Source organism: Diadema antillarum, unplaced genomic scaffold, assembly GCF_040938485.1.
Source record: "Diadema antillarum isolate AM-2024a unplaced genomic scaffold, OU_Dant_1.0 seq00000663_RagTag, whole genome shotgun sequence".
In the NCBI taxonomy this organism is placed as follows: Eukaryota; Metazoa; Echinodermata; class Echinoidea; order Diadematoida; family Diadematidae; genus Diadema; species Diadema antillarum.
In genome coordinates this window covers 1,427,731-1,455,081 of record NW_027271575.1, presented here as the reverse complement: position 1 = coordinate 1,455,081, position 27,351 = coordinate 1,427,731, and the positions used below count along the sequence as shown (strand labels likewise).

The 27,351-nt window shown below is 39.1% G+C and overlaps 1 protein-coding gene across 1 annotated transcript; it reads left to right on the top strand.

The window, feature by feature from the left end:
- The first annotated feature begins 414 nt into the window (after positions 1–414).
- On the top strand, positions 415–27,351 carry LOC139736811 (putative defense protein 3). The gene is made up of 5 exons (XM_071647474.1): positions 415–658; positions 17,338–17,483; positions 18,216–18,304; positions 21,219–21,313; positions 27,251–27,351. Exons 1-5 carry the CDS (start codon positions 415–417, stop codon positions 27,349–27,351), a joined length of 675 nt encoding a protein of 224 aa, XP_071503575.1.

The following is a 27,351-nucleotide window of genomic DNA, read 5'->3' as shown; positions in this document are numbered from 1 at the left end:
TATAGTGTGTTGACATCGTGCATAATATAGAACCTACGCCGCTGCTGTTGACTAAGCCAGGGAGGTGCTTTCTAACTGAACACGTAATATGAAAACAGCGCGGTTGATCGCCGCTGTTTGAAGGCATTTCGGGTGTCATCCCTCATTACACGACGTGATCTAGCGCGTCGAGCTGGAATGAGACGAGTTCTTGCCTCCCATAATATGATTGTGCCGAATTAGATCATCTTATTTTTTTCTCAGCCAGCTGCTGTAATCTGCGGTGTCCTCGCTGTTCCTCAGCCTACTTGGGACTGAACGACGGGCACGCGCCAGAGTGAGAACCCTGCGCATACACTCAGAACCCCTGCGAACAAGAATTCGACGACAAGGAGACTCACCTCACGCAATACAGATAAGACAGTCTGATTCATAATGATGCTCCATCCAGGTAACCACGGCACAGTGATGTCGTCGAGGACGAGTGCCTTGTCGATGACGGTGTTGATGACAGTGGCTGCGGTCTTGGTCGTTGTCGACGCTTACTCCTCCGGCCCACCGCTCACGAGTTGTAGCAGCATGCGACCCACTGGACATGGCACGAGCACGGTGACCGGTAGCGCCCCGTACACCATCACGACCAGCAAGTCCTCCTACGTTGCTGGCGACGAGATCGAGGGTAAGCATGTAGGCCTATATCCTGCGGAAAGAGATGCACGTGACCACCATGAAACGCTCCATTAATTTTGACTTCTGCAGTCCGAATTTTACAGTTCACATAATCTCGTTATTAAAGGGATGGTCTATGAGGATTGGGCTGTTAACTTTTTGCGAGATACAGGAAACCATCTATGAAACATAGTACAGAGGATGTCCATCCGATGAAAATCGGCTTTGGAGTTGCTGATAGACATCCAAAAACAAAGTGTAACAAAGCGATCTTAATAAAAGGTATAGGTCCCACCTTTTATTCGGATCACTCTATTTTGGATATCTCGGCCATTTCAAACCAATTTTCATTAAATAAATGCTGAATTCCTCTTGAAATAAAACTTGCTCCTTTTTATTTCAAAGGAGGTTTTTCATTATCTCACCAGAAAAATTTTAGAAACCTGGCGTTAGGTCATGACTAAAATTATACGATCCCTTTAAACTCGAACGTCAACCTTTTATCAAAATCGTCATGTCCATTTTGTATGTGCGCATCCATGATAATCATATACAAAATACTGATCAGTATCACATTAAATAATATATGCATGCCACGTATGAGTGAGAGAAAGATGTAGAGAGAGGGAGAGATGGGGGGGGGGGGGGGGGAGAATGATGTTTATTGGATTGTCCCCCCTTTCCCCAGAATAGTGATTGAGTAGTCCTGCGATAAAGTGTGCTATTGCTCGAGTGGGATGGAAATCTTGTTACTGCTCTTCCTGATATAGAAATTATGTACACGAAGTTCTATACTATTAGTAACAAGTAAAAAAATACACAAATAATGTAATTCGTTGTTGTGGAATACATCTGTGTTCCATTCGTTTGAACTGCATGAGGAATCAGAGATTATATCTGATAATGACTCTAGGAGTATATGTTCATGCATGTTGCCAAGATTACATCTGATAATGACTCTAGGAGTAATGTTCATGCATGTTGCCAACATTATTCTCGTATATTCATATCAATAATTTAGAATATGAACGATGACAACTTAATCATAACTAGTTTGTCATGGTCTGACTGCGGTCATGGTGCTCGGTATATGTCATCAAAACAAAACGATTAACTTGAACGAAATCAATTTCTCTGCACTCGACACACTAGCATCCCCATGTACACTTGTATGTTGCCATGGTTACTCCCCTTACATGAAGGTTTCATGATGCTTATTTAGAGTGGTATGCTTGCAGGAGCACAGAATCAGCATCTGAAGATGCAGCATCTATCAATACCATTGTCCCTTTTTTCAGATGAATGAGAGTGCCAATCACCGATTGTTGAACAGATCCAATTTTCGAGTTCGATTAATTTTCCTATGAAAACCATGAATAGTATATACATTGAGCAGAGGAAATATTTTGATCACTAATTGGCCGCGATGAGAGTAAAATTAAATGTGCAAGCTTTTGATATCAGTACTTTACTTTACAGGAACCATGCTGACGATCGGAATAAATGACATTTCAGATAGCACTAACCTAATGATAAATTGTCATTTTACTATGAGAACCATCATCATTCTTTATTTCTCTCTTATGCAATAAAAGGGGCCAGCACAATCCATTCAATTTCACGCCCGTGATTTGTATTTACCTCATGATAAGCGTAGAAGAGGGGGTATATCAGTGTCTACAGTTAGTATCACTTTATGTTTGTTCTGAGTATTAGTAGCGGTACTGCCATCATAGTTGTAGTACAAGTCGCAGTGTTTACAATGTAGCATTACAACTACATCTCCCATGATTATTATTATCTGGTACATTATTATCTGTGATGTAGTTCTTCTCTTCGCTATTGAAAAAAATCTGCATTTCACTGCGGAGACAAAAGATCAATGTTGATAATGTTTTCTTGATATGGCTACCGATGTGTTGGCTCAGTGAGTAGAGCGGCTGCCCTCACAATCGGGAGGTCGTGGGTTCAAACCCCGGCCGCGTCATACCAAAAGACGATAAAAGATGGAGTTGCTGCTACCTTGTTTGCCGTTCAACAGTTGAAAAGGTTAGAGCAACGTCGATCTGGCGCTGCTCAGTGGCTGCCGGGCCCACGATCATGATTGGGCAAAATGAATTTCCATTCTTGGACAATAAAATTTGGAGTTTATATCCAAAACAATTATTCAAAAATATAATCGTCTTCCATTCAGTAGGATATACCTGCGAAGTTCGTCAATGATTATCTTGTCAGTTACACACGAAACTTCACTAACTTTTTGCCCTTTGCATCCATCTAAGTGCCTTATGAGGCACAACGTAATATATTACCCTGAAGTTTAGTGTATTCACCTTGTCTGCTGCCATGAAAATGACGGGACGTTCATGACTAGTGTTTGACAAACAGTTCATTGTGTCAGGCGAAGGAAACAGACGAATAGAATTCCTCGTTCCGCAACTGTTCCTTCTCTTCCGTTTTCTGAACTGTCATCTGTTGAAATGCTCACCGTGGAGTCTGTGCCTGTGGGCTCTGCATGGGGGCGCCCCCCACGCGCCCCATCGGATATGCTGAAATTACACCAATTATTGTTGGGTCAGATGTCGAGTTTAAAGACCCCACTCCCTTCTTATATCTAGACATACAAAAGACGGTTAAGTAAATATAGTTCCCATATACACTACCATACATTTCATCTCAGGAGGGGGTCGCCTTTATAAAATTAAGGGGGGGGGGGGCACGCCCCTCCCCCTCGCCCCCCTCCATTTTTCGTTTTGTTTATTTTGTTTTAACACACACAAAAAAAAAATGATAAAGGGGGCGCGCCCCGTGCGACCCCCCCCCCCCCCCCCCAATCCGCCACTGATCTCATATCTGTGTGCTGCAATGATGATAACATACTCAGGGTTAACGCCATCCCATCTCGCTGATAGGCTCTTTTTTTCATTAGGGCCTATCATACCCTTCAAAGGTTTATACTTTTCTCAATAAGATCACTTCCGCTTTATTTTTATTTTTTGTTTTTGTCTTTCTTGACATTCTTTGCAAGTGAAAATAGTGCATGGTAGACCAGAAGAGACTCAACTTCACCCTTTATAGTCATTGTAATTTGTCATTTCTTTGTTTATATTTTGTTTGTTTGTTTGTTTGTTTGTTGGGTTCAGTCGCGAATAAAAGCCCGCATGATTTCAGCTTAGCTGATTTCCATCAAGACCGTGAACTTTAGTTTATAGAAAAGCGGCGGTATTCACAAAGGAAGTTACAATAGATAAAAGGTAATCCGAACGCAAACAAGTTAAGAGTAATATTGAAATGTATTTAAAATATAAGACAAGAACTGCACATAGATAGGTATACGGTATTTATACAAAAGTTAGAAAATATAAGTGAACAATGTTTCACAATGCAAATAAATTCAATAAAGTGGTGACGAACAATAATTGGGATACAGGGCATAGAACAAAATGAATGTAGACTATAGCTTGTCTATTTGAATTGTTTATTAAAAAAAAGAAATGACTTTCAAATGTACGTTTTTGAAATATGTATAAAACACTTTCTTAATTTCTGTTGTGAAGTATCCAATGCCCATGCAGTATTGTCCTATCATGTAAGTCTTATATGAAGTACGATATCAATATACATATCGAGATTGCGTTTATAGTGTGTTATTTTGTTGATAGCTTGGATAAGCTATTTTCGTAGTCTTTCATTGTTCATTGAAAAAAGAAAACTGCGGATCTGATACATACTGACATACAACTCTTTCTCAAGCATGTAAACACGTTCATACGCAAAGTGTACTATAGCAGGGCCGGCGGAGCGTTTTGAAAAGTGTGGGGGGCCCACTTCCGGGTTTCATGGGCTAACAAACAAACAAACAAACAAAAAATGGTCCTCAGCTCTTTCCCCTTCCATTTCCGCGTTTCTTAAGCTGACAAAAAAAAAAGTCCTCAGCTCCTCTCTCCCCATCCATATTCCGGGTTTTTTCAGCTGACAAGCAAAAAAAAAAAAAAAAAGGTCCTCAGTGAAAAAAACATAACCTTACCGCGCTCACACTTCAAGATCTCTATCTATTTCTATTTAGTGCCACTTACGTACTGTACTTCCGGGTTAAAAAAAGTGTGGGGGCCCAAAGTGATGACACCTTATGTATTCCTTTGTATGGTGCACAAAAACTGTGGGGGCCCGAGCCCCCACGGCCCCCACGGTTCCGCCGGCCATGTGTAGGTATACGACAGACAACGTTACCTTCGTTGCCAAAGTAACGCGATCGCTCATAGAGATGCACTATTTGGAACGAGCGTTATCCTCAGAAAAGAGATAATAATTATGTGCACGGTTGAAACCATACGCGATCATTCTAAGCTTCTCTTCTTGCGGTCTTCTTCAGATCTTCCTCCCCGCCCCTTTCCGCCCTTTCCCAGAGAGAGAATCCGTTTGCATTTTCAAATTCACGTCATAGACAGATTATCGTCGTATTCTGCAAATTTCTCTTGAGGATACCGACATTATTTTCACTTGGATAAGTAGTTATAACAGACTTTCAAAGTTTACGTATATCACCCTTAGGCTATGTTATACCATTCCATCAGGGGTATATGAGCACAGATATTGCGTATTATAGTTGGTGAGATAGAAAAAGCCAGGATGTCACAGCTTATTTTAAAATGTTATCCTGATGATGTAATACTTGCAAATTAAACCCTCATGTATACAAAAACTAGATAATTTTTCAAAAGGAATGCAACCTTTTAGACCCCATGAACAAATAATGACAAAACCATGCAGTTTACCCAACACATATAAGGGCCTATCAGCCTAAATACCTCATTTGTTTCTTTTCAGTAAGTATGTGCATTGATTCAGATACCATTATGCTGATGACAATAAACATTCAGGATAATGTTCATAGCTATAGATATGTTCATATCTGGATATAGAACTCAAAATGTCTTGATTTTTGTACCTTTTAGCGCTCACTCTCAAACTATAATAGGTTTTGTTGTTGTTTTGCTCTGTTTTATTTTTTGTCTAATAGCTCTGGCATGCTTCATTGATGCCCCCAACTATACACTTGTGTAATCTCATCAAAATTAATGGTTTCCGCCCTCGTATAAGCAAAGCTTTACGGTGCCACTTTTGTGTGTCTGATGAGGAAGAAAAAGGAGGAGGACTCAATCTCAAAGTCTTCCTTTACATTTTATCGGGTCAAACCGCATTGTACATATTGCAAGGCAGTATCTTTCCCTAGATATATCTTATATAGCTTGCTTACATAATATGAATGAAATCCGTGCGTTGTGCAGTGTGAACATTGCCCCGCCGCAAGTTAATGATTGTCTCGAAAGTCAGTGACACATTCCATTTAAAACCTTGCTACCGGAAGTTATTGTCCCTGCACGTCTCCGGTTCCGGCAACACACAATGTTGTTAATCCTTTTCGTCTTTTCCCCTTTGAATGGTTGCTTACTCATTACATGTACTTGATATTTGTATGTCTTTTACTTCGTCACTTTCTCTTCCTTCCGCGCCTAGAGCACTCTGCAGAGTGGATTTGGCGCTATATAAATCATATCAATTATTATTATTATTATTATTATTAACTGAATGCTCCCTCTCGAGACTTCTTCAAGGCTCTTTCAAAAACAATTCTTTGTGTTTGTATGTTTGGGGTTTTTTTTTCACGTCTGTGTATATTGTCTTCTTATATCAGTATGAATCAGGTCAAGGAAAGAGGTGCAATTTCTGGTCACAACCTACACTCTAAAAAATGCGGGGTTAAAAGTGACCCCGAACGGGGTTGAAAATGACCCCGCATACTTGGTCAACTATGCACTAACCCCGTGCGGGGTCACTTTAACCCCGCATTGCGGGGTCACTTAAAATGACCCGGCAGCGGGGTTAAAATCTAACCCCGGCGGGGTTAGAATTCAACCCCGTCGCGGGGTCATTTCTGGATGACCCCGCATGATTGCGGGGTCATTTAAAAAATAACCCCGCATGACTTGCGGGGTCATTAATCCGACCTTTTATGGGAAGCCAAAAATGACGAATTATTTTCACAAATGTCAAATTTTCACATCAAATTTGATAAACAGATTTACATGAAGCTTATTTGTTTTTTCTACCCAGAGCAAAATGTAAAGTACATATCAACATGATACGGCATTCCATGATCATTGAAAAGAAAGAATAGAAAACGAAAGCGTACATTTAGAGTCTAGCAAGCAGTCTTGAAGAATCATCGATCACTGGCGTAATTTGTATGCTTTGTAGTGATCAATACCAAAATATAAGAATCAGCTCTGCAATGATTCCCTCCTGCTTATGCAGATTTTGGAGAAAGTGGGCGTGTGTCAAAAGATGTTATGATTCTAGATATGACTTGTAATTGTAGATAATGATTATGAATAGATAAGTACATCAGTTTTCCTGGGATTAGAATAACGATTTTAACTTAGTGTAAAATGTAAAAATAATTTCAGTTTTATACAACTAACACAAAAGCACACAAATCACTGCAAAGTATTCGTTTCTCTCCCAATTTATTTAGCACTACAATTCTATCAGAAGAAATTCAACATTTGATCGTGATCATTTCATTTTATTCTTTGTTACAAGCATGCGTTTGTTTACAGTTGGATTTAAAAAATAAAGCTAACCAATTTACAATTGGACGAAAATCAAAGCAAACCGTTCAATAATAGGGTTCTATAGTGCCCGGGGCCAGAGTTGTCTATTTCTATAGCGAGAGACCGCCGATGTGTGATAAAACTAGAGAGTTAGTCTGAAAGTCTGCTAGTCCTTAGACTTTGATTCGAGAATGATAGAGCCAGGACGTCCAATACTAAGTAACTGAAACTCACTTACGTGATTAGGAGAGTTAAGCTGCGTCTGCGATAGGTTTAAAAAGTACATAGATGAGAAGATGATCCGTTCGATATAGCCTACATTTATAGAAATTTTGATTTATTCCATATTCCAAGTTGGTGGCGTTGATCAGAAGGATGATGGCCTGGAAAGGTGCCACGATGTCAGTGAATTCTTTCCAGCTTGGCTCAGTGAAGAGCTCGATCGGCGGCTAGACTAGATTTACATGTTCCTGATTTCCCTGGGCCTACCTGTTTACGACGACGATGATGACAAGATGTGTCCAGCCCTACCTCGACGATGACCTACATGTAATTCAAATTTCAGGCGCAATGACAAACATCTCAGCAAAGTTCGATCTCGCGACGAAGAAACACCTACAAGAGCACGATGATTAGAATACACCTTCTGTTGCAACAAATCTAGAAGTAGAACTCTCTTTACTTTAGTTGAAGCTGACGATGTCGATGTCGATAAACAGTAACCGTGCTTGAAGTGGAAAACCGGGGGCGGCTCCAACTATACAGTAGCTTCCGTATCTGTACACTTTCTTCTGAAATGAGAACAGTGTATGGTTTACGTAGGTGTAGGATTCAAAATCAGAATAGGAGCCCAATAGTTCCGTAAAAACAAAGTTGAGTTATCTGCACGTTGTAGTAGAGCGGTTAAACCCTCAAAATCATGAGAATTGTGCAAAATTTGACTAAAGTATGAAACGTTCACCAGTGTTAGTACATACCATAAGATTCATTTTAAGATCAGGAGGTAAGTCTGATTTGACCTCTGATGACCTCCAGAGGTCAATGAACTTTAAATATCAGAATATTGATGTTTGGAGGCATTTGTGAATGATAGGCTTAGATCTTGGTTACGCTGCACTAAATATGCATTTGTACTACAAATCTTCTGATTCCACAGGGTATTGACAGTTTCTACCTTTGACCTCTGATGACCTTTAGAGGTCAGTGACCTCAAAATACCATAATATTGATCTGTGATGTTATTAGTTAATGATAAACATGGTTAAGATGTGCAAAACAAGCATATCTGTTTTGCAATGAAACTGTCTTCAGATTCCAAAGAGCAAAGACAGGTTTCTAACTCTGACCTCTGGTGACTTTTTAGAGGTCAATGACCTCAAAATATCATAATATTAATCTGTAGTGTCATTAGTTAATGATAAACATGGTTAAGATGTACAAAACAAGCATATACCTGTTTTACAAGAAATTGTCTTTACATTCAAAGAGCACAGATAGGGCTCTACCTTTGACCTCTAGTGACCTTTAGAGGATGTACAAAACAAACACAATTGTAGCCCAGATGGCTACTAGCACGTGTTTATGATAAAGAATAAAATAGAATAGAATAGAATAGGATAGAGAGTAAAAGAAAACAGAACACTGCGGTCGTTTTCCTAGACACCCTGTGAGGTCAATATATGCTCAGTCTTTTCTCCTTCTTGGAGTTTACGAAACCGTTTATCTTCCTTCCAGCTATTTCCTTTCTTTTTTTTTTTCTTTTCTTTTTTTGGTCAAAACCACCTCTTCCAAGAAAATTCTATGGTCATAGGAATTTATGAGTTTGATGTTGGCTACTTTCCGCGCTAGTGGTCAGCACTCTCCATCCCAAAGCCCCGCGCCAAATTACGGGGAATGACGTGATGACATGTTTTTGCCCTCTGATCCCCAAACATAAATGACCCTCTGAGCTGGAAGGTGGCCCTCCTGCCAGAATTTATCCCTCTATTTTAGCATTTATTGTTTAGTGGAGTGGGTCAAACAGGAACTCCATAGACAAATTCAGGGGTAATGACCCAGAACAACGATGACGTTGGTTGCCATAGCCTAAGGACACTAATATTCATTTGGTTTATCATTTTGATATCCAAGAAACAATAAAGTCTTTACCAGTGGTTACAGAGAACAAGTGAATGAAGAAACTAAAAGAGAGTGGGCGAGTTAATCAGAATTAGAGATGAATCATAGAAAATTGAGTTTTCACAGAAACGAATAGGAGGAGCAAATTGAACATTTGACCAGTTAGGAATTAATTTCTAGTGAACGCCACACCCCATTATAAGATTGAGCCAATGAAATGCTTTAGGGAAAGGAAGTTTGTTAGTAAATTAGTTATAAAAAAACATGTCTCAGCCGAGAAATAAGTTAGAGTGGCAAGCACAGTGGGAGCGGCTTCACACTAAGTCTATGTAGTGAAGCAAAGGCAGCAGAGTATTTTGGAATTTTGAGGAACTTTGAGAATAGTTGGAGACTACAGAGATAAAGTCAGGAGTTCCCCTTTCTTGGTACATCATGCCCCCCCCCCCCCTCCAAGTCAACCAACTAATCTTAACGACGCTGAATGCACCATAGACCTACGCTGTGAATGTGATGAGGATCTGACTGTCATGACTGAACCGGCGAGCAGCAGGACATTAGGAAAAACTATGAGTCACGATAAGACAAAACTTTGGTTTACGCCAATTTGGAGTGCAATTACAAACTCCAAACAGTCAACTGGTGTCATCGGAGATGTTGAAGCGCCCTGTCAGACTGATACAAAGTGGAGAGTGATGGTGACGAAGAGAATACTGACAGCGTGACGGCAGACCGCTCAACGGACGGCCCAGTCACACTGAAGAGATCGACAATGACATGCAGACGAGGACCTCATTCGTCGACCGAGAGTAATCATTTAAGAGGAATGACTTTAATTTACGTTTGAAGACATTTCAAGAGATGTAGTAGTCTGATATGTTAAGGGGCAAATCATTCTACTGTTTGCAGGCCCCTATAAATCACTCTGTCGAGTAACGAACCAAATGGCTTCTATTGAACATGTATTGTGTTGAAAAGTTCATGGTAATTCTTTTCCAGGCAAAATGTGTACATGAAAATTCCGATGTTAAAAGCATGTGATGGGAAATGTAAACAGTATGTGCGAATGCTTCTGTGTTTCCTGCTAAACTTGTTTGTTAGTGGGGAAAAGAAAAGAAAAGAGAAGAGAAGTCTGGCTCTACCACGTCTACATACCACAACGCCTACGGATATCTTTGTTTCAAATTGTTTGTGGCGAAAAGAAAAGAAAAAAGAAGTCAAGCTTCATGAGAGATGTTCAGATCCCGCTAGACACCACAACGCCTACGGATGTCTAGGCTGAAGGTGGGTTTGAATGTCTTATAGGGCCGATAGAGCACCAACAGTAAGTGCAGATTAATTGGCACGCTATCTTTTGAAGAGAAACAATACTTTGTTTCACACAAGATGAAAAAGTAGAAAAACAACTGATAATCATCCGCTCATGTAAAATCAAGCAGAAGTTTTTCAAAACATTTCAAGAGGCATCTTGGTGAGTTACAGTCTGTTAAACATGCCAATATACTGTGAAAAACAAATTGAAGGCCACCTGCAATAGGCCACCTGCAGTACAGCCTCGCATTTTCCGACATCACAAAAACTTTGATCAACACTACTCGTGATGGAGATGGAAAATAATAAACAACAACATTGCAAGATTAATGCATTTCTTCCAAGACAACAGACAGGAACTGATTCCACGTAAAATAATAAACATGTACTTTGATTTTTTCCATGCATTTTTCCCATATCATTACACACAATCATTACACACGTATACTTGGTGTTCAGCTCACTGTGTGCAGACTGAGCACGACCCGATAATTCAGAACCTCTGCCTGAGAAAGGATTGTAGCCTATCCCGCGAGTCAAAAAGAAGCTTTCTTATCATCTCGTGCACCCTGTACTCTATGTGCAATGCACTCGTCATAGAGACAAGCTTGCCTTCACCCAAACTGTTTAGATATTGTCATTGGAAGATTCTGATGATCGCATACAGTGGCTGTGCACCTATAAGAACGCTGGTCTGACCTCAGGATGTCTATCCAGTTTAGTCGTGGAGGAGATTTGTGTGCCGATCTGTGCAATGTACGTAGGCTCAATCGCGTGCTTCACTGAAGACGCAGATGCTGCCCTGTCTTGAAAGAGATCGAGGGTATAGATCTAGACCAATTTCAGCAGGTTACACTAAATCATCACTTGCTGGCAGAGAGTCTTAACCGGATCATGCAGGTGATATTACCCGCTGCCAGCGTACACTGATTCACACATTGGATGCAAACCGGATGGCGGCCATTAGTGGAAACAACCAATATTTGGGCATGGGGGCACAACTCTTGGCCAGGCCCAAGTGTTAAGGAGTATCGAGCATAAAGAAGACAATTAGAGTAAATAGTAGTTCCACTCCTATTTGGAATTGAGGTTCCTAAACAGGTCATTGAAAAAATGCCCAAAATTGCCTGACGTAATGACCCAAACTTAATTGGATGACAATAGCAAGTTGCAAGACACAGGGTTGCTTCATGTGGAATGCATGTTATGCCTCACAGTATGTCGCTTTCCAGATGGTCCATGACGTCACTGTATGCTTCAGGACCATGAGTCATTCACCGGAACCATACAGCCCACGAGCTTGACACTGACCAACACAGGCCCGCCAGCTCGAAACTAGGTAGCATTGCCCATGAGCTTGACACTTAGGCAAACCAGGCCCATAAGAGTCCGACACATGGGGGGAGGGGGAGGTCCACAAAGACCTCAACTGAATGGATTAAGCTTTCTGATGTAATACATATATTAATCTCGTGGGCCTTGTTTTCCTCGAGTGTCGAGCTCGCGGACCGCACAGCTTGTGGGCCTATTATATTTGATGTCGAGCTCATTGACCTTGTTCATCTAGTGTTTAGGTCACGGGATGTATGACTCGTGGGCTGCGTAACTCATGGGCTGTACGACTCGGGTTGTTTGACTCGTGACGTACATCTGATCTGATGAGGTGGGCCTGTTGTTTTCTGGTTAGCATCTGTCACCCTTTCATCCAGTTCAAGGGACTTTGCCATATGCCTGTTCACAAACTATTAAGCATCAACCCAAAATATGGTACTCCCCTCCCCACCTTCCATGTTTAAGCGTACAAATTTTGTCCAGTGCAAATTGGATAATGTTGCACATAATTTCATGCAAGCTAGTCTGCATAACTAACCCAAACATAAATATTATATCTGAGGTCACTGCCATCACTGAAGACACGTAAGCTTCATTTCTGAAGTAATTGACCGCTCACATTCCTGAGACTTGTTACTATGAACCAATGCTTTGTGGAATGTGGATACATACTTTGATTATAACGTCAAGGCGTGATTTCTACATGATTAAACATTTAGGATTAAACCATTGAAGCCAAACATCAATATTTGCAATCCTACACAAATTTTTAGTGATATTCTAAAAGTCTGACCTCACATTGTCCTTAGAGGTCAAAGTTGGATATACACAGGGTAATGACCAATGTTCTGTGGAATGAGAAGACACTTCTTGTAGTATAAATGCTATTATAAAATGGGTTCAAGAATGTAGCCAATTGGAAGCGCTGGAATGAGTCACGTGTGCGTGCATTATTTTCTTCAGGTAAGCACTAAGAAGAGTCTCTCTTCCACCTCCCTGGCCTGACGTACGTCACAATGTTTTACACTAGCAGTGCGCACTCAATCAGTTGTTACAAGTGCGTCACGCGCTACTATACGCGCTGTCAATCCTGTAAACAACTTCTAGTTCGGGCCGCGGGCTGCCACAAGATTTAACAGCCGGCGGCCTTTCTTGTGCATAACAGTACGTGGCGTATGTATACTCTTATACGTACGTACAGTACTTATAGTGTGCGGGATTTCCGAGTGCGACGTGCGTAAATGTTTGGGACGAACATCTTCGGACATCTTGACTTTTGAGCGAGTGCTACATGTAGCTGACTGGTATTGACCCACAAAGGTACCTGAATAATGCTGTTAGTTTTCGACCCATTTTATAAAACTAATGATGCACAGGATTATTTCGTGGCGTTAGTGAAGGTGCGGCTCACTCTCGAGTATTGACAACGGTTGCAAACATGCACTCGGCTGCGCCTCGTGCATGTCGCACCATTGTCAATACTCTCGAGCGCGCCGCACCTTCACTAACACACTCTATCCTGTGCATCATTAGTATAATAGCATAATGCATGATTGCACACCAGGTATACAGTTAACCACTGAATATACATCAAATATCAATATTTTGATATTTTGAGGTCATTGACCTGTCACAGTCCTCAGAGGTCAAAGGCAGAGACGTGTAAATAATTTCCCTTGATCTGAGGAATAGGAAAACGATTCAGTTGTAACACAAATGAATTTTTAGGACATCGTTATGTTTATCATCAACAAATTGCACCAAATATCAAAATTCTGATTATTTGAGGTCATTGACCTCTGGAGATCATTAGAAGTCAAAGGTAGAAACCTGTCAAGGATCTATGGAACATGAAGACAATTCCACTGTAACAAAAATTAGTTTTTAGTACATCATTACCATATTTAACATTAATCAATGATGCAAAATATCAATTTTTATCAAATTTTGAGGTCATTGACCTCTGGAGGTCATCAGAGGTCAAAGGTACAATTGTAGAAACCTGTCAGGGTTCTATGGAACATGAATACAATTCCACTGTAACAAAAATGAGTTTTTAGTACATCATTACCATATTTAACATTAATCAATGACGCAAAATATCAATTTTTATCAAATTTTGAGGTCATTGACCTTTGGAGGTCATCAGAGGTCAATTCAGACTTACCTCCCGATCTTAAAATGAATCTTATAACATGTACTACTACTAACACTGGTGAAAGTTTCATACTTTAGTCAAATTTTGCACTATTTTTCGGCTTATCTGTTCTACTATTGTAAATAGATCTGTGTCATGATTTTCTAGTATCTAGAAAGATGTAACGTTAATGTTAGAACTCTCATTCTTTTTTTAAGCACCCATTCTCATTCACGGATTCCAGCACTGGAACTACTAGTAGGCCTAGGCACTAATAGAATTAGAAATGCGCATTCCACAGCGCAATGCGAATGTAGGCCCCTAGGCCCTGCCTGGCTATAAAACGGAGGGAATTTTTGCTACGTTGTGTATAGATAGTTTCTAGGCCCACCTAGTTAGAGAGTTTCTAATTTTTATTTCTTCTCGTAGGCCTAACATGTTAGATTTATTCTACATCTGAACTTTTGCAGTGTTGGTCTGACTGGCTGGGACCAAAAATGAATACAAACAAAATATAGAAAGCACCACTGTCTGCTTATTTGCCGGGGCATAGGCCTACCGGTAATTTGTTATTGTTAAGGTACCGTATCGTCCGTAGTGAAACAATGAAATAAAATCTTAGGAGACAAAATACATTTGTAACAATAAACATCCGAACTTTCACATGAGTTATTATTTATTAAGACTAAAATTTGAGATCTGCATTCCGTTTTTTCTAGTGGGCTAGATCACGAAACTGTTTATCTAACTTTAACATGTTCGGCCTAACGTTAGACAGCTTGATCCTACGTAGTATAGGCCTAACTACATTAGGACCTACTTGCATATTACAAGTCATTTATGTAGGCTACATGGAACAAATAACAAAGGTCATTGTTCTATCTCAAATTCAGGGTTCTCTAACAATAACATGTTAGAGTCAGTCACATTAGGGGGGTAATACCCCCAGTATTCGGTCATTTATTAAAGGGTGTGTCTTAACAGTTCTGATTGAGGTTAACTATACAAAGCCCAGTCGCTGTAGGTAGCGACTGCACAGCGTACAGTACTTACAGCGTCTGGTCGGGCTAGATTGAGGAGAGAATTTAGCTTTTAACGTTTTGCGAGATATTTACAGAGACCACTCTATAGACTAGCGCTTCTATGAGATGTCAAAGAGCATGCAATTGTAAGGAGTAGGCCCCTATCAAAAGTTTATTTGAAGATAATCGGTTTTGAAATGGCCGAGATTTCCAAAAACAAGGAGAAACAAAGAGATTAAAAAAAGGCGTGGCCTTCGTTTTTCTTGTCATCACTTTTTTTGGATATCTCAGCCGTTTGAAAACCAATTTTCATCAAATAAACGTTGAATCCTTCTTAAAATTACGTGCTGTTTCATATTTCATAAGCGGTTTCTCATTATCTCACTTTATGAATATGAATCTTATAAACGTGAATCCCCACCTCGACCAGTAACATAGCCATAGGGCCACTGTATTGGCAACAACAAGGTCCTACAGTCCTTAAACCTTAAGCTTTTCTGCAATATTTTATGAACTAAAATAATACATACATACATCATATCTACAGCAACGTATGTGAAATATATCAAATTTCTTTAATCTCAATTTTCATATTGTTAATATCTCAATCCCAAAAGATATCATTTTGAAAATCCCCCAGAATACGGTCACCGCGATCAGAATTCGGTCACGAGATATGCTTGAGTAGGGTCTAACATTAGGCCCTACCGACCATTGTATTAATGATATTACGGTTTCATACTCTTATAGAGTCTTAATAGCCTGGAATTACCAACGTTGCAAAAATGATAATGTAGACAGGGGGTCTATGCATTATACGCCAGTTAATGTGAATGAACGACATAGAAAGAGATATAAGAGGAAAATAGTACCGATAATTGCTTTTCTAAACACATAGTAGTCATTAAAAAACCGAAAGATTCGCTCCAGGCTTTCGCTTTGCACTTCTTATCACACATCCTCGAGGCCTCATCCCCATGGCCCGCCCAAAAGCTGTCCGTGCCCGGCGCCCCATCTACCCGGCCGGCCAACCACAAATACGTCATCAGGGGCCTCGACGCGCATCGCGCAGTTGATGTACTGTAGGCCGGCTGTGCGTGCAGCACACATACATTATGTATCACCGCGCGCTGCATATAGAATTCCATGACTAACGCGAAATTAAATAGTCCCAAGAAAAATCATAATTTTCACATATTGCTTCTCTGAATTACTGAATGAAACAATCGCTTTATTTTGTACTTTTTATTATCTTGTTACTTTCTAATTGCAATTAGATTCGCAAGCATTGTGACCCTGTTTATTAATATCCGAATATTCGACCAGAGAATTTGCGGGGTCGCAATAACCCCGTCTTTTCTGGTCACCAGTGAATCGATCGAAAATTTATCAGACGAAACAACCCCGAAAGGGGTCAAATTATTTTGACCCCGCAAAATCCAACCCCGCAATTTTTAGAGTGTACGAATAACAAGCTCAATTTGTCTCGCAATCGCTGTCAGAAATTGAGACTTTCGCTATTAGAATCAAGCACGATATTAAAAAAAAAAACACTCTACCGTGTAGGCCTACTTTGTAACGAAGTAAACAAAACACTTGTATATGTATTATATAATACATTATAGATACATAAATGTATATTTATGTTTAAAATTATGTATATCATATGCATGTGATGTGATTATGTGTTTCAGAACACTAAACCATCAACCATTCGTTCCATTATACACAATTCATATCGTATACATTTTCTTTCTTTTTTAAAGAAACCCAATCATTGCTATATACTGTCAGTGCTTGTAATGCAGATGTTGAATATGCTGTTGAATATGATATGAGTGAAAACTGTCTTATTACACACACACACACACACACACACACACACATACACACACACATTATACACACAACATATGAAACATAATAATAACCGCAGACTTTTTGTTTGCCCTTATAATAGTGTAATCATAGTACATAATAACGTAGGTGTAAGTTTGTGTGTGCTCGAAAATGTTTCAGGAGAAACCATGCATCTATAATGATCATAAAAAAGTGCCATAATAAATGGCTCTGCACAAAGGAAAGACGTTGAAATCAAAGACTGATATACAGCTACATAAGTGTTATTTTTCTTGTACTTGTCTTTCCATCACCACAGTCACCATCTCTGGAGGGAACTTCATCGGATTCTTCTTGCAAGCACGCCGGAGGGACAGCGGCGCCGACAGCTCCACAGCGGTGGGCTCATTTAGCTCAATAGACACCACCAGAACCAAAGTGATCGCCTGTGGTGGAAACGCGGCGGTGAGACATGTGTTTTATAAATTCGTTCATTTAAAAAACACCTATTAAATTTGTTGTATTGTTTCCGGTGTGTGTTTGTGTGTATGTGTGTACGCGCGCGCGCGCGCGTGTGTGTGTGTGTGTGTGATGTGTGATTTGTGTGCATGTTTTTTTGTAGATTTCTTCTCTGCTTTAATCTTATCCTGGCCTAATGAGATTCGAAAGGTTGATTTCCTTTTATAATATTTCGAATCTTTGAATTATTACACAGAACATTATTTACGAAAATATATAAGCAGCAACCCCACCCCCCCCCCCCAAAAAAAAAAGCTCCCCATACTGATGGACGCTTTTAGGAAGAAATCGAAAAATAGTTCAGCTTGTAAACTTGCGTCTTCAAGTTTTGGAAACATGACTTTTAAGGAAGAGAACTCTACGTTTAATCTTAGGATTAAGAAGTGAGATTTAGGATCACGAAACAAAAAGTGATGCTGACTGTTTAATCCTTTCACAGTATTTGTACAATTTACAAATTTCCGTAGATATTCAAACAGTACTAATGTTTGAAGATCTATACTGAAATGACGGGATTATTGAAGACAACAAAATCAAGAAGCAAACTATGAGAAGAATATAACATACATTATCATTTCATATTAGTCACGACTGATCACTCTGGTGTAAAGTTATAATACTGTTACAAAATGATATTCGGTCGTTTGTCTTGGATGATTTTTTTTTTCGATTTGACAGAGCGCGTGGTCACACAGGAGCAACGCCTTAAAATCCAGCGTTACAGCAACCTGGACAACTCCTGACGATGAGGGCACCATTGCTTTCAGGTACGAATAGTACTGTTGGGGGCCTATACTGTTCTTGTTGCCTATATTTATTTTTATCTTTTTTTATATGCCTCCACGACGAAGTGTCGCCAGACTAACTGAGGCATACATTTTCGGCTTGTCCGTCCTTCGTTCCGTCCGTCGTCGATTTCGTGGACAGCGTAACCTAAGAACCGGTTTCAGGTATCCAAAAATGAAACTTGGCATATTGTATGTGTGTGAACGAAGTTGTGGCTATCAAATTTGGGTGCACCCAATCAGGGTCAAAGGTCAAGGTCAAATTCTGAAATTAGCATTATTATTACCAAGTTATTTTCATGAAACTCAGTTGCTTTCTACTTTTACCTGACATGTATTTCCATGTAAAGATTCTCTAGGGGAGGGTTTTGGGCCATGAGGTCAAGTAAAAATGCTTTAAGTGTCAAGCTACTTTCTCAATATCTCGGAAATGGCTCCAATAATCTTTCTATTATTAGGTATGCACTGCCTGACAATTATTCTCTTGATAATTTTTATGTCATGGGTTCAAAGTTCAAGTGATGATGTTAAAGGGTGTGTACAGTTCTGGTCAAGATGAGGATTTAGCTTTTAACGTTTTGCGAGATATTCAGAAACCACTCTATTTTTGAGATGTCAAAGAGCATGCAATTCTAAGGGGCATCAAAAGTTTATTTGATGAAAATCGGTTTTGAAATGGCTGAGATATCCAAAAACAAGGTGAAACAAAAAGATCCTCATTAAAGGCGTGGCCTGTATAGTCTTTTATTATTATCACTTTTTTGGGGGGATATCTCAGTCATTTGAAAACCAATTTTCATTAAATAAACATTGAATCCTAATTCAAGAATTACATGCTCTTTCATATTTCATAAGAAGTTTCTCATTATCTCACTCAGAAATGTTCAAAACATGAATCCCCACCTAAACCAGTACTGTACAGTCCCTTTAAAGTGTCACTATTTTCCCATAGTTTGGAAATAGCTCAAAGTATTGTTGTGAATATTGGATGTATGCCAGTTAGAGATAATTTGAAGAAAGTTGTGGCAATGGGGTCAAAGGGCACGCGTCAAAAGTCAAGTAAAAAATGCTGAAATTCCCGAATATTTGCTCTCTGAAACAATACGATTCAACCATCCATATGAAAATTGGATCAAGGATTGCACTTACACTCAGCACATTCGGGGATGTGCTATCAAACTTTCAAATATGTCATTTCAATTTCTCTCCAGTCATGAAACTGTCGCCTTACAGTGTCAAGAGGCCCGGGATGTATTCTGCTGCAAAGCCTTATTGGGAAAATAATGCGATATCATGGCGGAAGTTTACACCGGTCTTCATACCGACGTTTCCAGCGATCATTGTACATTTTGGTTTCTGTGTTTCATCTTCATGCTTTTGTTATGTAGATTTTGCACGGACCATTTTTAACAATAAAATAGTTCAACATCCATCAAGCAGTTGAGAATGAAACAAATTCAAAATAACACTGGCACGTATATATAGGCAAAATAAAATAAAAGCAGCATGGATTAAAATAAACAGCTGGTATAGTTTTAGTAATTTCAGCCGGAGACTTCTAACGGATAATGAGGTTGAGAAATGAAACAAACGGCTGTTATATACAGTATAGGCCTACTTCATCTGTCAGTCTGTGTTTAAGATCATAAGCGTAATGAATGCGTTGTACACTAATGCATTATTTTGTAAATGTATCATAGTTTGTTTTATTATAAAACCATTGTCCAAATTGTTACATGATTATGTCCTTCTTTCATGTTTTTTTTTTTTGTCCCCGCCGAACGAGTTCGAGCAGGGGACTATGAAACGGGCTCCGTACGTGTGTGTGTCCGTCTGTCCGTCTGTCCGTCCGTCCGTCTGTCTGTGCGTCCGTGTGTGATCAAAATGTTCAATTTGCTACTTCTCTGTCATTTATGAGCCAATTTTGATTCTGTTTGCTTTATATGATAGCACTACATGGGAGCTTTGAAACTTCTACACAGAATTTCAGTTGTGACCTTTGACCTTGACCTTTGACCTATATTGTACATTTTGCTTCAAAATGCTACTCCTTCGCCATTTCTAACCCGATTTCGATTCCGTTTGCTTTATGTGATGGCACTAGGTGAGGGCTTCAAAACTTCTACACAGAATTTTGACCTTTGACTTCTTTGACCTTTGACATTGATTTTTGACCTATATTGTACATTGGCTACAAAATGCTACTCCTTCGCCATTTCTAACCCGATTTCGATTCCGTTTGCTTTATGTGATGGCACTAGGTGAGGGCTTCAAAACTTCTACACAGAATTTTGACCTTTGACTTTTTTGACCTTTGACCTTAATTTTTTACCTATATTGTACATTTTGCTACAAAATGCTACTCCTTCGCCATTTCTAACCCGATTTCGATTCCGTTTGCTTTATGTGATGGCACTAGGTGAGGGCTTCAAAACTTCTACACAGAATTTTGACTTTTGACTTCTTTGACCTTTGACCTTGATTTTTGACCTGCATTGTACATTTTGCTACAAAATGCTACTCCTTCGCCATTTCTAACCCGATTTCACTTCCGATTGCTTTATGTGATGGCACTAGGTGAGGGCTTCAAAACTTTTACGCAGAATTTTGACCCTTGACTTCTTTGACCTTTGACCTTGATTTTTGACCTTATATTGTACATTGGCTACAAAATGCTACTCCTTCGCCATTTCTAACCCGATTTTGATTCCGTTTTCTTTATGTGATGGCTCTAGGTGAGGGCTTCAAAACTTCTACACAGAATTTTGACCTTTGACTTCTTTGACCTTTGACCTTGATTATTTACCGATATTGTACATTTTGCTACTAAATGCTACTTCCGGCGGGGACATATTTTACGCACCGCGTAATTTCTACTTTTCCTTGTTTTCTTTAGAGCTACGATAGTACAAGGGCCAAGTAGCGACAAATACTGGACAGATCTCTATTCCGATGAGATTTCATCCGGCTCCGCGGGTGGTAACACAACAGGTAATATATGTATCGTATTAATGGGACATAGGCTGGATTTGAGCATTAAAGGGAACGACTAAAGAGCAATGTGGATTGAGTGAAAGCAGCAACATTAGTAGAACATTTCAGTGAAGTTTGAGGAAAATCGGACAATCGATGCAGAAGTTATGAATTTTTAAGTTTTGATGTTGGAACCGCTAGATGAGGAGACTACTAGAGGTTATGACGTATGAGTGGACAACAACATAAAGAAAATATAAAAACAAATTCCACAAAAATTCATTTTTCATGAAAATTACAAATTCCATCAACTTGAATGGTAGCAATTATCCCCATTGCTTTTTAAAAGCGGTTAGTCAAGTGCTCTTTCATAATGCTAGAAAAGTGAATTTTTGTTGAATTTTCTTTATATTTTCTTTTTGTTGTTGTCCGCTCATACGTTATAACCTCTAGTAGTCTCCTCATCCAGCTGTTCCAACACCAAAATGTCAAAAATTCATAACTTTTGCATCGATCGTCCGATTTTCCTCAAACTTTCACCGGCGTGTTCTACTGATGTTGCTGCTTTCACTCAATCCACATTGCTGTTTGGGTTTACGTACCCTTTAAGAGTTTGTTATCATGGCTTTTCTGTACCGTTGAAAAGGATCATCCTGATACTCATAACTCGTTGAAGTAAGGTGCAAGTTACCTGCTGTCATGGTCATCAAGTTTTCTCTATTAATTTGCTGCCCGACGATAGCTCCGACATTATCGAGATAACTGTATGCAGCAGTACAATCATTGTTAAACACAATAAGAGAAAGCATTCGCAAAGGAGAATCATAGACGAAATATTCGTGATTATGGACAGACAAATTTCTTGTGCACATTGCACTGTGGAGAGTGTAATGTGAATGATTAGAGCAGTTTATTGTTTCATTGATGTATTGTATGACACCAGCCCCATACAGAGTTATTCGCCACATTATGTCAATTGTCGTGGTCTTGCTGGTGAAATTGTCCATTCCCAAATTCTGGTTTTATTGAATTCTGTGATGATTTTGGCATTTGTAGAAAAACCTATTTCCATCATGATATAATATGCCTTGAGAGTTGATGATTTCAATTTGACAAATAGAAAACCAGCGAAAGAAGAAAAAGGGGAAAACAAAACCTGACAAAAATCAGTGCCCTGCAAAGCTGTCCAAAGAATGATTTTGATGACACACATGCATGTTCATATTCATTTTCTCCCACATCACCGCTATGTAACCTTCTTTTCACCTTCTTTATAATCATTTCTCTCTCTTTCTTTCTCTCTCTTTATCTCTTTCTCTTCCGTATCTCATTTTCCCCTTTCTATCCTCTCTTCTCTTTCCTTCATGGTAGAGTATATTCTTCATGCGCTCGCTTTATACTCAAACAGTTCCCATGGTCTCATGTGTGTTATTAACATCCATCAGAGTATAGTGATTTTATCCCAAGATGAACTTTTGAACTAACTGCCGAGTCTTCGCCTGTAGCACTTACTTGCAAAAAGGAAGAAAGATAACTTTATTAATGCCTGTCTCAAGTAGCTACTAAATTGCTACTTCTCTTAATAGCCGGTCACGGATGATAGTGCAAACAAAAAACTGCCATATATCGGTGTGGATTAACTATACCTGAACAACGCAGACGGCAGAAGCAAGCCCTATAATATAGGCCTAAAAAGATATTATTCTACCCAAGGCTTCACTGTACTGTCTTTATGGTCAATAAACTTTGAGTGCACCATGGTTGTCGATCGCTTATGTGTTGCCTTTTAATGCGACATGATTTGGAAATAATTACTGACTTAATCGTTTCCATGGCAACAGTACAGTCCATAAGTGGTTGCACTATCACACTTGCTGTTGCGTTTTATAGAGACACACCAGGTTGTGGGAAATTTATATATTATATAATATATTATATATCCCTATGAAAATTCTCAAAATTATTTCATTGGAAATGTTATCAATCAAGGAAATGTTATCAAAGATACGTTACATCAGAAACCTTCTCCGTGATGATTACGTAAAAGACTATTGTGAAGTGATGATAATACAGACTGTATACATTTATGAAAACAGATATAATCTTAATCAAATTGAATGTATAAAGACCGAGGAACTTCATAATCATAATCATCATCATCATCATCATCATCACATCATCAATATAATAATAATTATGATAATGTATAATAACAACAATGGTAATAATAATAATAATAATAATGATAATAATAATAATAATAATTATGATAATTTATAATAACAACAATGGTAATAACAATGATAATAATAATAATAATAATAATAATAATAATAATGATAATGATAATAATAATAACATAAACAATATCAAAACAATTAGCCCTTTCAGAATACCTCTTCGATTATACATAATTTGAATGATATAGTCTATAGTAGGGCACTGGTGGAGGATATAACTACTGATGCCAAAAACAATAATAATAATAACAACAACAACAACAACAACGACAGCTTGATTCTCAGAAGTTTCAAAAGAATGGAACCAAAAGGTTTAATGAGAAAGGCATAATGTTCTCTCTGTCCTTCTTGAAATTATACAAGCGTATACTGTACATTTCTTTTTAACAAAACTTGACGGGAATCTCCGCCAGGGTATTGGGGTTTGTTTCACTGAGTATATCACGAGTCAGTCGTATCCATATCCCCCCAAAAGAAAAGAAAAGAAAACAAAAACAAACAAACAGCCATAAAGTAGTCTAGATGTGAGTGCATGAATGGCGGATCACGAGGAGGATGGCTATCGTATCTATATCATTGTTACAGACAATGAAAAGAAAGAAATTGTCGCTCTTTGTCATCATATGTAAGCAGCTAGGGGTTATTGCTGTTGTTATTACTCTTTTTCTTGCTATAACTATTGTTTTTTTTTTTTTTACCATACCATAATCTGATGTTCCGCGATCATCGATAGACATAATAGACACGCAGTTACCTTCCGACGCTCTGTACCTATATACACACACCAAAGTCACAGTTGGACCTCGATTATCTGGCCATGTCGGGACCGGCGCTCATCCGGATAAGCGAATTGGCCGGATATTGGAGACACAATGTTAATGTACAATGTATATATAGCTGCCGTCCAAGCTGCCGTCCCAGTGCACTGGCAGCTGCTAGGCAGGTATATAGCGTACCCCGCAATGGTGGTGTAATCCATGCTAGCCTGCGCAAAATTGTAGTCCCTTCTTCACAAAAATAAAGTATATCTTTATCCGAGAAAATCATATACATGTTTTACCTCATTGAGAACCTATCATACACATCTTATGAAATTAGTGAAATAGATCCATGAAACGATGTTAAAGTCAGTGTTTTTTTCTCAATTTTTGGATGAAAAAAAAAAAGTTCTTCACTGCGTGAACGCGTCCGGATAATAGAGATTTCTGGATAAAAGGAGGCCGGATAATCGAGGTCGAACTGTACATCATTCTGTCAATATCTGCATGTCCATCTACATACCATCGGATGATGTCATCTATAGAATCTTTGCGTCTAACTGGATATAATCGAATAATGATAAGGACTTCCCCTTTTCTTATATGATCCACTGGCAGATATGATTCAGACTCAGACAGCAACATCACCGTCGACCACAGATAGTGGTGGGTACTCTGTCATTCTTGGCTTTGCTCAGTCGAAATCGCGACACACGTGCCAAAAATTTAAAGAACCAAACAATTAGCAGTTATACTGTGTAGTATTTTCTGGCGACATGCCATCATGATAATATTAACCCTATTAAGCCCAAGCTATTTTGACCCCTGGCAAGCCCAAGGTTGGGAGGGGGGTGGGCACATTGTGCCCCCCATATAACTTTTTTTAATTATTTGATATATCATCGTCATATTTGGCACATGGGTAGATTAACTCATACTCTACATGACCGTACATTTGAATTTTCTCAAGGTCACCCATGGAGGGCGCTATTTACCAAAATATAAAGAAATACATAGGAAATATGCTTAAAACATGATTTTCTGTATAATTTCTTTATCCCCATTATATATGTCTTATTATAGATCAATCATTTTCATATTTGCCACAAATGATAAGCAAGTGGAATCTTTTTATTTGTTATGATTGAAATTTCTCAAGGTCACCACGTGGGGGCGCTATTCATATCAACATAAAGAAATACATAATGAGACCTGAGATGAAATGTTTGGGATTGGTACGCGTATAGTTATGACATTTCATATTTGCATAATAGTGGAACTTTGAGATTGCAAATTGATAATATGATAAACTAATGATATTAGAGGCATAACTTGGGTGAAGGAATCAAAATAACACGAAATAGAAGGGCAATCTTTAGAAAATATTATTGTTTTCAATTATCTCTATTATATCTATTGTTTTATGCTTTTGTCACATAAAAACAAAGGAAATAATAAGAAAAACTTTCCAGGACCATAATTACTTATAATTTTGCTCCTTCAGCAAATTTCAGCCAAGAAATACCCATTTCATACACTGTAATGCTGTTAAATGAAACGGGAACAGAAAAAAGATGCAAAATCTGACTGACATGTTTGTCAGTTTGTGGTTGCCATGGCAACCAGCAACATCAAATATAACTAAACTATATATCAAAATGTTTGCAATAAGATTCTAGGAAAAGTCACCAAATTTGGTTGAAATTGGATTAAGGGCGAAGGAGTGGTAAAGGAAAATCTGGTAGGGGGCACAATGTACCCCCCCCCCCCCTCTTATGGGCTATAGGGTTAATACCACGTCCGTACATTATAGTATTGACCGTTTTCCTATGTCAACAACACCAACAACAGCAACAAAACAAAGAAATAAACAAAATCGTTGAGTGGTCTATAAGATATAGTGTATGATAGAGTATGGCAACGATGCCTTCGGGTAATGGTTAGTGTCTATATGTAAATAATGAAACGAGACAAAATTATTGTCATTCTTTGTGTCAGTCTAAATAGGACAACAGAGGAGGAGGATGGTTAGTGTCTATCTACACAGACAATGAGAAGTGACCAATTGTCATTCCTTGTAGCCCTAGGTTCAGGGATTGCTGTTGTTATTGCTATATTTCTTGCTGTCACAATTGTTTTTGTTTTGTTTTGTTTTGATCATACCATGAACTGATTATCTGCAATCCCTGATAAGGGCTTTTTACACTTGTAAATTTTTGCTTAGCCCCGGACCAACGGTGGGGCTAAGGGGGGGGCCTTAGCCCCACCGTTGGTACGGGACTATCCTTAGCCCACTTTCTGTTTACACTCGTTTTTGCCAAAGTGGGCTAGCCCCACCGATAGTACGGTACTATCTGGCCCTGCAAAATAGCAGGGGTTAGCACCGTAATTGCGGTGCTAGCACCGCAATTGCGGTGCCAAGCAAGTGAGTGTAAACAGAACGAAAAAATAATCCTGGGCTAAGCGACGGAGACGAAGTCCGACCCTCACTGACCAATCAGAAACGAGGTAATCAAGTGCTGCCGGTGCGTGCGTGTACGTGTACAGTACACAGCGTAATTATGAATATTCATGTGGTTTGGAAAGTCCGGGGCTAAGAAATACGAGTGTAAAAAGGTCAGTTTTCTCCTTAGCCCCGGACAAGAGATAGTACGGGACTAATTGGCGAGTGTAAAAAGCTGAAAAAATTGGTACGGGACTAACGATAGTCCTGGGTCAGAGAAAGTCCGGGGTTAAGAAACACAAGTGTAAAAAGCCCTATAGACACATTTTCACAAATTCATCTTTTGATGCTTTCATACCACCAAAGTTCCATGTTTCTATCAATACATATAATTTTTTGTCGGTCCATCCAATCTTCTACATGTTTCCTATAACTGGACGGCTATCCATCATAGCATAGTTTTGTTTTCAACGAATAGTTACGAAGACTCTCTCTTTTCCTATGATCCATGCAGTGACAGATATAACACAGACTCAGACAGCGAAACCGTCGACCACAGAGAGTGGTGGGTACTCTGTCATCGTACAACTCGGCTTCACTCAGACGAAATCGTGA

Excerpts from the sequence above, each read along its gene's own strand:
- LOC139736811 (XM_071647474.1), top strand. The coding sequence starts at position 415 with ATGATGCTCCATCCAGGTAACCACGGCACAGTGATGTCGTCGAGGACG. Across the intron at positions 659-17,337 it reads TGCTGGCGACGAGATCGAGG|TCACCATCTCTGGAGGGAAC; the intron begins GTAAGCATGTAG and ends CCATCACCACAG. Across the intron at positions 18,305-21,218 it reads GAGGGCACCATTGCTTTCAG|AGCTACGATAGTACAAGGGC; the intron begins GTACGAATAGTA and ends TGTTTTCTTTAG.